Here is a 16020-nt window from a genome sequence, read left to right as displayed (position 1 = left end):
CCTGTATGAGCTACAGGCCTGTTGTTGTGTGATAACACCCAGAGGAATCTGTGAATTCAGACAGTTTGGAGCTACGACTGCAGAACATACTGGGCTTACGTTATTCAGCTCCTGTACTAGTTTGCTCACTTTTGGGACATAAAATGGGGATGTACATGGATTTCAAATGAAATGGCAATGTAATTATTGTATTTGTTTGCCTCACGCAGCAGACAGGCAGATAAGAGAATGTGAGGACAAACATGTATATGGAATGTTCCCAATAACACCAACTGGATGGACCAAGTCACAAGTTCTATTCTGTAGTACCCCAGTAACAGATTACACACTGTAGCTGACATTCATTTCTACAGCTCGTACAGATGTACATCATCACCTAATGTAGGGTGACAGATCTATAGCTTCCATATTATGCCCCAGCTTATCAGGGCAAATGAGATGTGGGCGGTACCTGTATTACCAGGATTAGTAGGGACAGATTTCTTTAAATTGTTTGCCTTACATTTCACTAAAGGGGAAAAATAGTGTGGCTTTTAAAGACTGCACAAACCTATTATTACTGTTTATTTGTATAGAGTCACCATAAGACACAGTGCTTATCAGCGAATATTGGATCTTTCACATCATTCCCTGCCCCATTGGAGCTTAGAGGGCGAATTCCCTGCCCCCCCCACACACACACACACCTACACACACCAACTAGGGTCCAATTTGTCACAGGCCAATTAAATTCCAGGTATGTTTTTAGACTGTGGAAAACCGAAGCATCCTGAGGAAACCCACAAAAACATGGAGCAAACATACACACAGACAGTGCCTTGGTCAGAACTGAACCAATGGACCCAGCACAGTGAGGCAGCAATGCTAACTACTGTCTGTTATGGCCACCAGTTCAGCATAAACTCATAGAACAGGTAGAAGAGGTCTTCACCTTTAGCCTTTCCCGTAGAGACTGGTTGTGCTCACAGGTACTCAGATGCCCCCAGGTCTTATGCTCAGAGTAGTATGAGTTTATGCTTACACGGTAGCGCACAGGTATAGGAGGTTGCACATGGAGTAGTGGCAGGCCAGATGTCAGCGGACTGGACAGGGCACCAAAGGATATGTCAGGTATAGGCAGAAAGGTCAAGGTCATAAGCATAGGTTCAGGATCCAGGGACAGGCGTAAGATCAGGGTCACTAGCAGAGGTTCAGAATCCGGGTTCAGGCAATAGATCAGGGTCAGAAGCACAGGTTCAGAGTCCAGAAATAGGCAAAGGTCAGAAGATGCAGGAAGTGACGTCCGGGTCATCATAGTGACGGCCGGGACGCCCAAAGGAGGACACAGAGAGTCGCGGCGGTGCCCACGGCCGCCGCGACTGCTAACACTGTGCCACCTAATACCTATTAAGTTCATATTTAAGGTGCCTTTCTGTTTCTAGCTTCATAATATGAAGCCAATGCTATCCAAACTGCTGGGTCTCTGATAAGTCTGCGAAAGGCAGTATGAATTTGAGATCTCTAAGCTATGTTTTAAGCAATCTGCTATTTAGTTAACATGTGTTACTGGTAAACTTACCCAATTGTCACTGTTCTTAAAAGTGTTCCTCATTTGGATCTATATAGATCTTATAAATCTCTACAGATAAATTCCTTGGCCATTTTCTAATGCGTCTTTATGCCAAAGTTGTACTTCTAAGTGAACTTCAGACAATTTTACTAGGATATACAATCTTAGCACTATGTAACTGATAAGGGCCTTAGTTACTTCAGTTAACTTGACATATATTTTAATTTTTTCTATACCCTGCTAAGAATTGTTTATGAACTATATATTTTGGGACTTCCATGGCACTCAGCGGATTCTGTGTGCCGTAGTAAGATAACCAAATAGAAAGGACTGTGGCCTAAAGTGTCAAATGTGGCGGGTTTGTATTATTTTGCCTGTAAAATGTCTACAGCCAGCCAACCAGGTTTCCTGTGATCTAACTGTAAGTCATAGGTATGGCTTCAAGAACATTATAGTACCATAGTTCCTGACCATAGTAGTTCAATTCCCGACCGTGGCTTTATCTGTGTGGAGTTTGTATGTTCTCCCCGTGTTTGCGTGGGTTTCCTCCAGGTGCCCCGGTTTCCTCCCACACTCCAAAAACATACAGTCAAGTCCATAAATATTGGGACATCGACACAATTCTCATATTTTGGGCTCTATACACCACCAGCTCTCCGGTGAGTTCTTTCTTTTTAAAAATGTTCCAAACAGTTGATTTGCCCACACCTAATGTTTTTGCTATCTCTCTGATGGGTTTGTTTTGATTTTTCAGCCTAATGATAGTGACAGCTCTTTGGATCTCATATTGAGAGTCGACAGCAACAGATTCCAAATGCAAATGTCACACCTAGAATCAACTCCAGACCTTTTACCTGCTTAATTGATAATGAAATAACGAGGGAATAGCCCACACATGTCCATGAAATAGGTTTTGAGTCGAGTGTCCCATTACTTTTGGTCTCTTAAAAAGTGGGAGGCACATATAGAAACCGTTGTACTTCCTACACTGTTCACCTGATTTGGATGTAAATACCCTCAAATTAAAGCTGAAAGTCTGCAGTTAAAGCATATCTTGTTTGGTTCAATTCAAATCCATTGTGGTGGTGTATAGAGCCCAAAATATGAAAATTGTGTCGATGTCCCAATATTTATGGACTTGACTGTACTAGTAGGTTAATTGGCTGCTAGAAAATAGAACTTAGTCTCTCTCGGTCTGTGTGTGTATCTTAGAGAATTTAGACTGTAAACTCTGATGGAGCAGGGACTGATGTGAGTGTGTTCTCTGTACAGCGCTGCGGAATTAGTGGTGCTAAATAGCTGCTGCTGATGATGATGGAGAGGATTTCCATATGGCTGACCCTTCTGTTACCAATGGCAGATGTACCAATATAATTTGTTTGGTGACACCAATATTAGCGGGGAGCCCTAAATTAACATGTTGCCCTGGTGGTCAGAAAGAGTTAGCTATGATGCACCCCGTACTTATTGTCTATTAGAATACATCATTTGAACTTGCGGTAAGCATTGCATATCTTATTTATATTTTATTGCTTTTATTCTGTTGGGTTAAATTTGAAAAGTTATTAAACATATCTACTGAACTATGAACAAGCCATAAAAAAATATCTAGACATGAAATTACATGTCTTTTTCTTTATTGCAAATCCAATATACATTACTAAGTGGGGCTGTGCCTTAATTGCTGCAGTTTATGTGTATTTCTTTCCTGTCCTCCTTTTCCTCTTTCTCTTAGCTATCGGGCTTAAGATTTACCGACCAGTCGTATCTTAAACTCTCCCTGGAGCTTCTGTTTCAGCATGTTATGAAATTAGGCTATTAACAGCTAGGTTATAAATCTGTCTCAGAGATGATTAATGCATTGCAAAATACCTCAACTTCGTTATTTTGGATTACATGTGAGCTACAAGCAGTTTCTTTTTACTGTTATACAGAAAACACAATGCTAGTGAATTATCCCTAATTTCTTTCTTGACTGTTCCCGTTACTCATTTTTGCTGGGGTTGCGTGATGCGGAAATGGTTTTTTTTGTACCTTGTGATTGAAAAGCCATGCTTGCATGCTCAACAGTAACGGCGATTTACCTAATCATTAGTCCCCATACAAGCTCCTGCTCTCCCATCACGATAGGGCTGCTAATAATATGTAAAACTCCCTCTTACTTTATTACCATACTGTTCCCTGCCCATGATGTGCCTGGCTTTTTGCCAACAGTCATTCCATTAAGAAACAACATTGCTGAGATACGTAAAATGTTATTTAGAATTTTAAAATTGTTACAGCATAAAAAGATATAAATCTTGAATTTGTCCAGGTAATTCTAAAAGCCTCTTTTACTGTTCTACAATTTTTATATTAAGTTCATTTAGATTCCCCCAAAACTGCTGCTATTTATCTTTGAAATGCTTTAGAGTAGACAAACACGAATTAAGGTAAATGAAACTGAAAATACACAAACTACAAAACCATGACCATTTTTATTCTAAATAAGCTTGCTTTATAGGTAAAGGGAAGTTATTACTGTAATTTGGCATGTGTATTAGTAGCTGACACTTAATGTTCTATCCTAGAATGTCTAAACATGAATTATGCATATTGCTCCAGTGTGTCACAGAAAACACACAATTATAGAAGATCTACACTTCTAACAATCCCTTTATTATGGCTATATCATAGTTGAGAATTTCAGATTATTTACAGTCACAAACACTTGATAATACAAATTTACTGAATAATAGAGGTTTTTATTACCCAGAGCATCCACAGTAAACACATGAGACTGACTTTTACATCTCAGAGGTACTTTATGCTAGGGTTCCTGTGTTATGAAAAAACAAGCAAAATTGTGTCTGTTTACACAGTCCTCATCGGAAAACAATACCCATTATTGTAATGGTATGTTACTCAAATGGTATAATGTGCGTTTGCACATCATTGACAGAGGCAAACGCAGGATTTGTAGAGGGGGGTTTCCACACCACGTGGCCAGTGGGTGTGACCAGCATGCATGGGGGCGTGGCTATAAAATTAGACAGTGCTTGGCTGCTCTCTAACTCTTCCTATCCCCCATAATATACATGGACAATGCTGCGTGCACTACTCTTTTCGAGCAGAGCTGTGTGAAGTGGGGTCAGGGTCCAGCCACCTCAATTATACAGTGCCCCCGGCTTGGAGGGGGTTTCCAGGCACTAGGAAACTCCCCCCCCTCCCCCTCGGTTTACCTATGATTATTTTTATTTGTTTCTGTTGTTGTCTAAGGTTGCTCTATCTGAAGTAACACTAACCCTATTTTTTAATTTTCCCTTTGTATATAACTAATGAAAATATTATCAAGCTTCAGGGGCAGGTTTTAAGTACCTCCTACATTTTCTTAGCACTTGGGAGAAGCAACTATTTACAAGATTGCTATTATTATTATTATTATTATTATTATTATTATTAACCTTTGTTTAAAAAAATGAGTGTGTCTGTCTGTCTATATATTGAACCAAATGCTTGTCAGTCTTATTCATATTATTCACGTATACTATAATAATACAATAGCTTAGAGGTGCATCCTAGTGGCATGTGATGGACTGAATGTCAGGGCAGGGAGCCGACAAGGACAATATAGATATAATATCCTTCATAAATTCTACTCACTGAAGTCATGAGATCATCACTCGGTTCATGAGATTATCAATTTAACTGTTTGTATATTTATAATTTACTTGTCACATATTTAACCATGTCCTGAATTGAGGGTGTATTATTTTCTTGTATAAATACAATTTAATAAAAGCGGAAGGAATTGGGACCATGGACTGCTATGATGGCTGGTTGTGGGGGGAGAGAAGGGTGTATGGTGCGACACAGAAAATGGACCCTGTTATGAAAATTGTTTTTTGTTTTATCTGGCCTTGACCCTATTCTAGGTGATGAAGTTAGGGTGTACTAATGTTTAACCACTGTTCTGTTCTAGCATAATGGATCATAGCCGCTGACAATGTAACGGCAGCACTACTTGCGGTACTTCAATCAATTTTAATTCATGCATTCATCAGTTTCCCTTGCAGAGTAGGTTATTTAAAGAAAATACCAGCAGCTACTCCATGCTATGTAGGTATCCACTACCTTGGACACACTCCAACTCACTCACTCTGACTGGCAATATTTTCCTGTGGCCCTGGCTCTATTACTTTGTCTGTCTGTGCTTTCAACGAGCTGATCATCTTATTATCACATTTATATCCTCCTTTATATGTAACTCTTCCGTCATGTTGGAAGATCCCAAATACACTTGTACCTGGACAGTAATTGTACTATGTGATACCCAAAGAGCTATGGTGTGCTTTAGAATGCTGCAGCTTTCCGACCAGTAAAAGATTCTAAGGATGTTAAACACTCCCCTGACACTTATCATTAATTGTAAATGCCACCTGCCTGTCACACACTGGTGCTTCAGCTAGGGAAGAACTGCAAGCAAAAACTTCACAACTGAAGCACTTTGAAGCGCTGCTCTTGACCACATTCCCCATTCAATCATACTACAGAGTCGTTAAAACCTTCTGAATGTCACATTATAACAGTGTCTATATGCCTCAGTCCTGAGGATTTGTATTAGAAATCTTAAAATATTCTGTCAAAATACTTTTTCGACTTATAGAATCAAAGCTACTAAATAGCACAAACCTTTAAACGACCCCCCCAACAATGAGCCTGCATACCTAATCCTATAAATATGAAGCAATGCAACTTGTAGTTGGTGACAAACCTTGTTGGCAGTGTACAGCACCCATCAGCCGTCAGCCGGACTTGTGTCTCGTAGCTATCAGATGGGCACACAACTTGCTGCACTGGAGGGCACTCCACCGTACTGCAATCCACACTGAAAACTTAAAGAGAACAAAGGGGTTTCAGCAAATATTCACACACCTGTATAAAACAACAAGCAATGCAACACCTATATACCTTTATTTTTACATTTGTTCTTGTAGAAGAAATATTATACTAAGTAGTGCCCAATTTTAGTATTTCACAATGTAATGTGGACGGAAAACTTTTTAGAGAGTACTGAACTACAGACCCTTATCCAACACTAGATAGAAACTCTATATGTATGTTTCATTCAATTCTACCTTTTTTTTCATCATCTGTTTAAATTAATCTCATTGACTATACTGTGCTGCAGAATATATTGATGCTATATATAAAAGTTGCAATTTGTATTTTTTCACCCCATTATTTAAATTTAGTTTTTTGGTCTTAAGTAAACACTTGTGGGTACATTTATCAAGCTGCGCATTTCCGGCAGGTTTAAAAAGTGGAGATGTTGCCTTTAGCAACCAATTGGATTCTAGCTGTCATTTTGAAGAATGCACTGAATAAATGATAGCAAGAATCTGATTGGTTGCTATAGGCAACATCTCCACTTTTCAAACCCACTGGAAGCTTGCAGTTTGATAAATTTACCCCTTGGAGGTATATTACTAAGCGTTGTTCCTTGGCGGTTTTCCGTAATGTTTTAAAATAGCAAATTTATTTATTTTATTTAAGCCCATTGGGTTTTGTCTTTAATAAAATTGCTCTTTTAAGTAAATGAAAATGCCTGAACAGGCGCTTAGTAAATATACCACTTGGGGCTAGATTTACTAAGCTGTGGGTTTGAAAAAGTGGGGATGTTGCCTATAGCAACCAATCAAGTTCTAGCTGTCATTTTGTAGAAGGTACTAAATAAATGAAAACTAGAATCTGATTGGTTGCTATAGGCAACATCCCCACTTTTTCAAACCCGCAGCTTAGTAAATCTAGCCCTTGGACTTTTTTTCAGCAAACACTCAAGCCTAGCCCAATGAAAAATGGATGTGCAGTATTTTTAATTTGCAATTCTTTAATTTTATCCATCTCTGTGAGACTGTCAACTTCTAAATTCCTTTGCAGCATCCCTTTGTTTGCATCTGGTGAATTGTCCCTTATCTTTTAACTCCCGCTACAAGGTCTTTCAATTGGGGTCATTTTTACAGTTTTAGTCTTTTGAAGTGAGCTGTTCTATAACTTCTGACTTGCAAATGATTTATTAGTATTAAACGCTTTACTTTAGGAAGTCATAAAGAAATATTGCTAAGTATGGATTCCTTTGAAAGTCACATCTCATTTCTCGCTTGCAAAGTATGACACATTTTCAATATAGAATGATAGATGCTTTGGAAAGGGAAGCCAGACTGTCAGGTTATCAATGGGTTGGGATAACAATGCTAAGTCTTGTAGCCTTACAGCCTTGCAATCTCAACATTTGTCTTTACAGTGCACCTCTCCATCAATGACATATTACCCTTGATGTAGAAGCAAAATAAATAAATAAAAAAATAAAAATGAGAGGTGGAAAATAACACACTGACTGGTTCACGTAATGTGAGAAACAAGGGGGTCAATCCTGCTGTCTTTAATAGATGCAATTCTTATTTGGCCACACACACGTGGTCGGATAACATGGGGTATTGTTTAGTTATTCTTACCTACTTTTTATCCCTCCCCTCAAGGAGATGCAGAGGGGAGGTATGAAAAGAAGAAGTGAACACAGTTTTATGATGTCATTGGCATCATCATTATGACATAATAAAGCACACATGACATCATCATGCCCCTGCCTTCTCAGGGGATCAAGTAGTGTTGGACGCAAATTGCGTTTTCAGTGCATACTGCGCTTTTTTACTTCTGTGCGTGCCTACAAAGCACTAGTTACGTTCGCGCCCATATGTAGATCTTGCGCTTACAGCCACTTCATCATCATCATCATCATCATCACCATTTATTTATATATCGCCACAAATTCCGCAGTGCTGTACAGAGAACTCACATCAGTCCCTGTCCCATTGGAGCTTACAGTCTAAATTCCCTAACATACATACACAGATAGAGAGAGAGAGAGACTGGGGTCAATTTTTGATAGCAACCAATTAACCTATCAGTATGTTTTTGGAGTGTGGGGGGAAACCGGAGCACCTGGAGGAAACCCACGCAAACACAGGGAGAACATACAAACATCCACTCAGATAAGGCCATGGTCGGGAATTGAACTCATGACCCCAGTGCTGTGAGGCAGAAGTGCTAACCACTTAGCCACCGTGCTGCCCTGTATCTTATGATTGAAGGGGCAGAACAGGGGAAGGAGGGGGTGTGTAAGGGGCAAATGCGACTTATATTGACAGACTCATGTGTGTCTTTGTCAGGAGACAGGAAACTTGTGGATGCTCAATCACTGGTGTAAGTTACTACCTGAAAGTGATGACCATCAGCTTAGATGCATCTGGCTCAACGTACCCATGTAAGTCGTGTCTTATTTTAATGCAATTTTCGTTCGTGTTTTAAACGTAAACTGCGTCCAACTTTACATGAGGCCCTCAGTGAGCATTGAGGTGGATGGCAGGTCCCTGTCCACCTTCCAGGTTAGTAAGTGTCCTTGTAGGAGACATTCCTTCTCTCTTGGTATTCTGGGAGTTCTAATCCCAATGTCCAGCAAACATGAATGTGATTACTGCAGCAGATCGATGACGGCCATCTACCAAGTAGTAGATGACATGCCCATACATTTTCAATTAGGAAGATCATAAAAGCCTTTAGTTAACAATATATACCATTATAATGTTTACAGTTTGTATTAGAAAGTTTGCAAGTAATGAATGTGAGAGCAATTACTACATTACTATAATTGTATCAACTGCTGAATCAGTATGGGTAAAATAAGGGATCTGCCTTATTGTTCACAAAAGAGTTACAGGTTTCTTAAAGTGAGCAAACAAACAAGCTGCTGGAAGAACACGCGCTTCCAATGGGAGCGTCTCTGGCACGTACACATACATATGAGCTGTATTTCTTAAGATTATGAGGAACCAGTGCTTAGTATTTCTATTGATTCATTTGGCATTCACTGTGATAGCATCTATAGCTGTGAATTAATGTGCTAGCAATCCATACAGAAACATCAGAGAGCGGGAAAAAAAAACATCACACATTTCAGTGCTTCAGAGAAACTGTGAACTTGAAGGCACGCTGAGAAAAGGCAATCTTCAAAAGTTTTTCTCCACCTAGTTAACTTTCAAGCAGTTGTTTATGGAGTGGAACATTCATAATTTCACAAAAGTCACCCTGTTCCATCAGTGGATAGACCATATATCTAAGACAGATATTGGTCTTTCATGCTTTTGTCTATTAGTGATTTAGGGATTTAAAAGGACAGATTCTTCCATAAGGCAAGAAGAGTAGCTCATCTCAGAGAGCAGAGACTTCCTCCACCTCCAGACTTCCTACAGGAAGAAGTACAGAGTGATACATCAGTTACTTGTGTTAGCTCCTGTAACCACTCTATTAGGAGTATGGTGACAGGCAGAGCACTCCTGCCCCCCCCCCCCCCCCCCAATGGTGTCGGTACTATCCCAGTTAGCATAGATCATGGAGGCTGCAGGTGTGGAGGACCTGCAGAGGTGAGGCAGGATGTTTGAAGTGACACTGTGGGCGGTACAAAAGGGGCTCCCCTGTTTAGCAATGTAACAAACAGTTCAGCTTCTAGAACCCGAACTATAGAGACTTAAGCCACAGTAAAATATTTGTAGTATAGCAACAGCAACCGTGATTGAAGCATGTAGCTCAATCAATTATCCCTAAATCACAGAGAGCATCATCCCACCTTTTCTGCTAGCTGTGACATCGCACTGACGACTGTGATCTAACGTCAGCTCCATCTCTATGGCATGTCTTTACCATGCATAAAACTTTGATGCTAACAAATGTAATCAGCTTTGAGTCAGTGTTAAATAATGGGATTATTCTACGTATCCTCTACTAAAGAGTATATTTTGATTTCAGTATGTTTTAGAACATTTGCAGTGATTAACTCAAACACTTGTAGTGTAGTACCTGCTGAAATGCTGTCAGTGTCGCTGAAGGGCGCCAATTTAAAACAGAAACACAATTGAACAATGAAACATAAAGTGATCCAAATTGTGCAAACAAATCAGTACAAGCTTTCAGATTTGAAAAATATTTTCTGATTGTTTTATACTGAGCAAATACACAAAGTGTAATCTTTGTTTACAGTTTTATATATATGTATCTATATATGTATCTATATATATATATATATATATATATATATATATATATATACGCTGCTGGTCGTGAGTGCGTACACACTTTCACATTTGCCCGATATAATTCCATCATCAATCGTGATATTTAGTCACTTTATCAACTCAAATGATACAATGTGCTTTGGTACAATAAAACATGATCGCGGGAGCGTGCACTCTAATGTAATATCTGACCTAACGGTTGCTGATTGTGTGATTGGCATGATCATTGACTGAAAAAAATTGTTGTGTGTACCCAACTTTAATGGCCCACTCATCCCTAAAGTTGCTCTTAAAGCTGATGCATTCTGTTAGCAGTCCAAAACCGTATTTTTAATTTAAAAAGAGATACTAAAAAGATAAGTTGTATAAGATAAAGGTATATGTCCCAAGGTTTGTAGACGGTATCTCTGTCAAGTGTTGACCTTAGCACATGGTTCCTCTGATTGGCTAAACTGCATGCGTAATTGCACATGTTGGATGAATTAGGGTAATTTGTAACACAGTATCGCAACTGCTGGTAAACAGACAGACTGATAAGAAACTATTGTTAGCTGGCTCATACTGGCCATTATCACCACCAGGGGGTCCATTGTTGGACCCGAAGCCTAAGTTGGCCATGGTAGCATGATTGGCAATACTTTATATAACTCAGATGTCTGACCACCAGTAATATTATTGTCTACTTAGACTATGAAATGTGAGAGCCACATAAACTATACTAGTGGACTGCACTATATAATTACACGACCATGGCCTTATCTGTGTGGAGTTTGTAAGTTCTCCCTGTGTTTGCGTGGGTTTCCTCCGGGTGCTCCGGTTTCCTCCCACACTCCAAAAACATACTAGTAGGTTAATTGGCTGCTATCAAATTGACCCTAGTCTCTGTGTGTTTGTATGTTAGGAAACTTAGACTGTAAACTCCAATGGGGCAGGGACTGATGTGAATGAGTTATCTGTACAGTGCTGCGGAATTAGTGGCGCTATATAAATAAATGGTGACGATGATGATGACGATAACTGGAAAATGTTCCTCGTGAGTTGCCATTGAAGACAAGCCACCTATTATTTGTTCCTTAATTGTTTGCAATTGTTTGGAATAAAAGATCAAAAATACAGTTGCAGGAACACACAAAACAATCTAATTTGCCATAGTATAAATACATAGATACCATAGAGTATTAGCTTGGAAACACTGTTCTGTGCGTCAATGCTTTTGACGATAGAGAAAAAGGCCTCCGAGGACAAACCCTAGACCCATTAACAAACACTGACTGACAAGTTTATGCATAACACAAAACGTGTAATACATTACAATATTGCTAAGGTGTTACGGACCGTGCATGTAAACTTCATGCTAGATGTGGCTTCTCATTTTAATTTGTTAATAACATGTAAAAAAACAAATTCAAATGGAATCCTGTTCTCCTAATTGAATTTATTTATTAACTGATTTGCTGCCGAAGGACCCCAAACTACAATAAAATTCATTTAATATGTTGTTGGCATCTCCACTGACAAGAACAAATAAGTAACAAATAGATTTATTTTTGGATAAATAATTACTGAAGCCATCTCATTACATTCTATACACAAGAAACGTTTTGTAAACTGTTTATAGCTACAACACTTATAAAAGCAAATGCCCTTTTCGTAATCAGAGCAGTAATATGTATTTTTTAATAAACAACTCCATTGTTTATAAAGAGTAAAAGCACTTGCTATCCTCAGCTATTTATAAAGCTATGCAACAGGGTCTAAGGTGTAATTTAGAGTGCATTCCTTTTCCCTCTAAATGCAATTTCATTTACTATACTCAAAAGCTTTTTACCTTGGAACTCTAGAAACATTAATTGTGTGTTTAAGCCTCAGCTTCTACAATAAAGGCTGTGAAATCAACTTTACATTTAGTAATTTAGTAGAAACCTTTTCAGTATAAGGTTAAATGCTACTAAACAATTGACAGTTAGGGAAGGGACAATGTGAGTTGCATTAAAACTAAATAATGCGCAGATTGCGTAGTAAACTTCTGACACTTTTCATAAGCAGAGATCACACTTTAAGGTGGTTATATGACTGCTCTAATAGATATGCATAATAGCTCCACTTAAACAGTCACAAGTGTTTTAGTGTGAGCAGGATATGTAAATGCAGCCATCATTTGAGTGTTAATTTTTATATCAGGACCTAATCTAAGAGGCTGGGAAATAACAAATTACCTATTTTACCTGGTTTGCATTCATACAGGTCACAACACTCCCCTGGCTTGCCTGAGGCTTTTGACACCAGTATGTTTAGGTAACCAGGCTGGCAGACTTTTCGTAAGCATCCCGCTGGGTTGCACACACAGCGGCTGGGCAGTGGGCAGCATTCACCAGGAGGAGCGTAGCCTTCGATGAGGACTGAGTCTTCTGCACACCGCGGAGAAAACTGCACCTCACACCGGGCTGTTGAGCAGTCGGGTTTTTCTTCTGCAATAAAAGAATAGGGAGATTGTGATTAGATAACGCATCCTGTCTGCAAACTTTAAGCAATTTTGTCCAACATCATTTACCAATCAAACCCTAAAAATAAAAGAGTAGACTCAATGTATGGTTTGGTCTCACATTTACAGCGGTATAGTATATCAGTTATTTTTTATTAATTCATATGGTACAGTGTCAGTAGATAGATGCAAGATCAAAGATCATTTTGGTAGCAGAAAGCAATAGTAATATACATAAATAATACCTTTTAGTGGTTAACGTAATTAGGGGACACAGAAAGCCAGGGCCGACGCCATCACTAGACAAACCGGGGTGGTTGCCTGGCAGCCATGTTATCCATAATTACAGGCAACCAGGGAAATCCAGTATCTATAATATAAATGTCTAGTGGCATGTGTTAGTCTGTCTGTCTGTGTGTGTGTGTGGAAAAAATAAAACCAAGCTGCAGCGGCACCTGTTTGGCGGAGTTATACACTGACCTACTAAATTCTTAGTGTGTGTGGAAAAAAAAATTCAGAAAGGGCTGAAATTTGGTATACTAAGATGTTTTTAATTTGTTAATTTAATTTGTTAATTGGTAAAAGTGTTTATAAAGATTTAAAAAATATATATATATATATTTCTTGAAGGAGAAGTGACAGTTGGGAGTGGTTGGTGGTTGCCGGGGGTGACAGTGGGGAGTGGTTGGTGGTTGAGGCCTGGGCTATGGCCCAAATGCATGACAAGAACCTTTTTAACACCTGAAGTAGCTTGATTTGACTAGAATGCATGAGTATCATGCACGGGTTAACTTGTTTGTATATATGACCCTGACATTGTTGGGATTTTATTTAATTAATGCATGAGACACATATGTGGAAGGCCTTGATTTAAATATGCTTGGTATCCCTCATTTACCCATTTGTTTTCTGTCCATTACATGTATCACTTACACGTTTTTTTGTTTTTTCTGTCTATCTACTGCATTGAACCAGTGTTTTTATTTTAATAAAGAAACTGCCAACCTGGTGACAACCATGAAAAATGTCAGCAACTCTTTCCAAATGAAAGGGTTTTTTTGTACAGCAATACCTGTGATTGACAAGAGAAGAAATGATCTCACCTTTAGAAGGATACTAATAAAACAGAAACCAATGGGGATACAAAAATAGTTAAGAATCTCATGGGCTATTTATCATTAGAACCCTGATAGCGGCCATAAGTCTGACATTTTACTGCCATTTGTTACCACAATAGATCGGTTATTAAATATTTTAAAACATGAATAGGTTTAAAAAGTGTCATTCTAAGAAAAAATAGCAGAACAGATATTGTGGCAGGACAAGTACAGCTGCAATGCTTTAGAAAGGCTTCCTCATTCATAATGCTTAGCTACTGTGACTTACCACTAGCAGGGTTGTCTCCAGCAATAACACTGTTATCATGATGGTAACCCTGTTACTCGCCTTGACCCTCTTAAGTCTATCCTCAATGTTGCTGCCCGCCTCATTTTTCTCTCCCACCGCTCTATCTCTGCTGTCTCCCTCCAGCAGTCGCTACATTGGCTCCCCATACCCTACAGAATTAAATTTAAACTCCTCACCCTCACCTTTAAAGCTCTTAGTCAATCTTCCCCTCCCTACATCTCCAATCTCATTTCTACCTACACTCCTACCCGCCCCCTCCGCTCTGCCTGTGACCGCCGCCTCACTACTTCACTGATCACCTCCTCTCACTCTCGTCTTCAGGACTTTGCCCGGGCTGCTCCCCTGCTGTGGAACGATCTTCCACGTTCCTTCAGGTTAGCATCTACTCTCAAAGGCTTCAGGCGTGCCCTTAAGGCTCATTTCTTTATTCAAGTCTATCAGTCCTCCTCATGACTTCCTTGTCCTGGCTCTCTCCCCCAGTTAGTACCACCCTATTTGTGTCTCCCCCTTCCCTTTAGGATGTAAGCTCTCATGAGCAGAGCCCTCTTTCCTTGTGTGCTCCTTCTACTAATCCATCACCCTCTGTACCTCTTGGCCTGCTTCGCTAGCCCTGTTTTCCCTGTTTTTTAAGCTTCGGCCTTCTTCTCGCTGATTTCTACCATCCCTTTCACTATCTGTCCCAGAAATAATCTGATTTGCTTTACCCTGTTACCTGTGTTTGTATATATTTTTGTATCATGTTGTGTCTTGGTTCTCTGTTTTCTGTATATGTAATGTACGGCGCTGCGGATCCTTTGTGGCGCCTTATAAGTCAAAGATAATAATAATAGTAAAAGGTGGCAATGTCTAAAATTGGAGAACATCCTCAGGCATACTGAAAATATTATTTGACTGAAAGGGTAGCAGATGCATTGTAAAGGTTTCCCTTTACAATGCAGCGACGCTTTAAATTTAATCGCCGAAGATGCTGAACTCGCGGGTGTTGAAGAACCCGCATGTTAATACATTTACCCCCAGGTGTTGTGAGAACAGTGATGGAATTTAAACGTGTGGAATAAACACGTGTCTATTCTGAGACTAAAACGGACAAAATATATGGACTGATTGGTCTTTGTCTGCTGTATTTTATGCTTCTACAAGAACAGCTTAGTATTAAAGATAAAATGAAGGTACTATATATGTAAACATTATCCAAAGTGCTAGTTTGTCAGCGTTTAAAACAGAAGCTGACATCTGAGTGATAGATCAGACCTAGACAAAATACTATACTTTTTTTTCAGATTCCAGAACTTGCATCAAAATATTATTTTCATCATGCCAGCGATGACAAGAAGCATGACCGTGCTATAGCGTGAACTTGTATTAAGCCGACGGGTGCAAACAGTTATACCTGAAGCCATTAATATTAATAATGATGGTCATAGCAATATATATGCTAATAGAAACTAACTCACAGGTTAACAGGTTTAACATGG

The 16020-nt window shown here is 39.3% G+C and overlaps 1 protein-coding gene across 1 annotated transcript in view; it reads right to left on the bottom strand.

Moving 5' to 3' along the window:
• CRIM1 (cysteine rich transmembrane BMP regulator 1) overlaps nt 1–16020 on the bottom strand; it is a 568056-nt gene that overhangs the window by 244900 nt on the left and 307136 nt on the right. Inside the window, exons 3-4 of the mRNA XM_075203677.1 lie at nt 12882–13124; nt 6303–6423 (exon numbers count right to left, since the gene is read on the bottom strand). Coding sequence (XP_075059778.1) covers nt 6303–6423; nt 12882–13124 — 364 coding nt within the window. The remainder of the gene's footprint in view (nt 1–6302; nt 6424–12881; nt 13125–16020) is intronic.

The sequence above is a fragment of the Mixophyes fleayi genome, chromosome 3, assembly GCF_038048845.1.
Source record: "Mixophyes fleayi isolate aMixFle1 chromosome 3, aMixFle1.hap1, whole genome shotgun sequence".
NCBI lineage: Eukaryota > Metazoa > Chordata > Amphibia > Anura > Limnodynastidae > Mixophyes > Mixophyes fleayi.
Note: the sequence above shows the minus strand (reverse complement) of the source record. Positions and strands in the feature narration are given on the sequence as shown.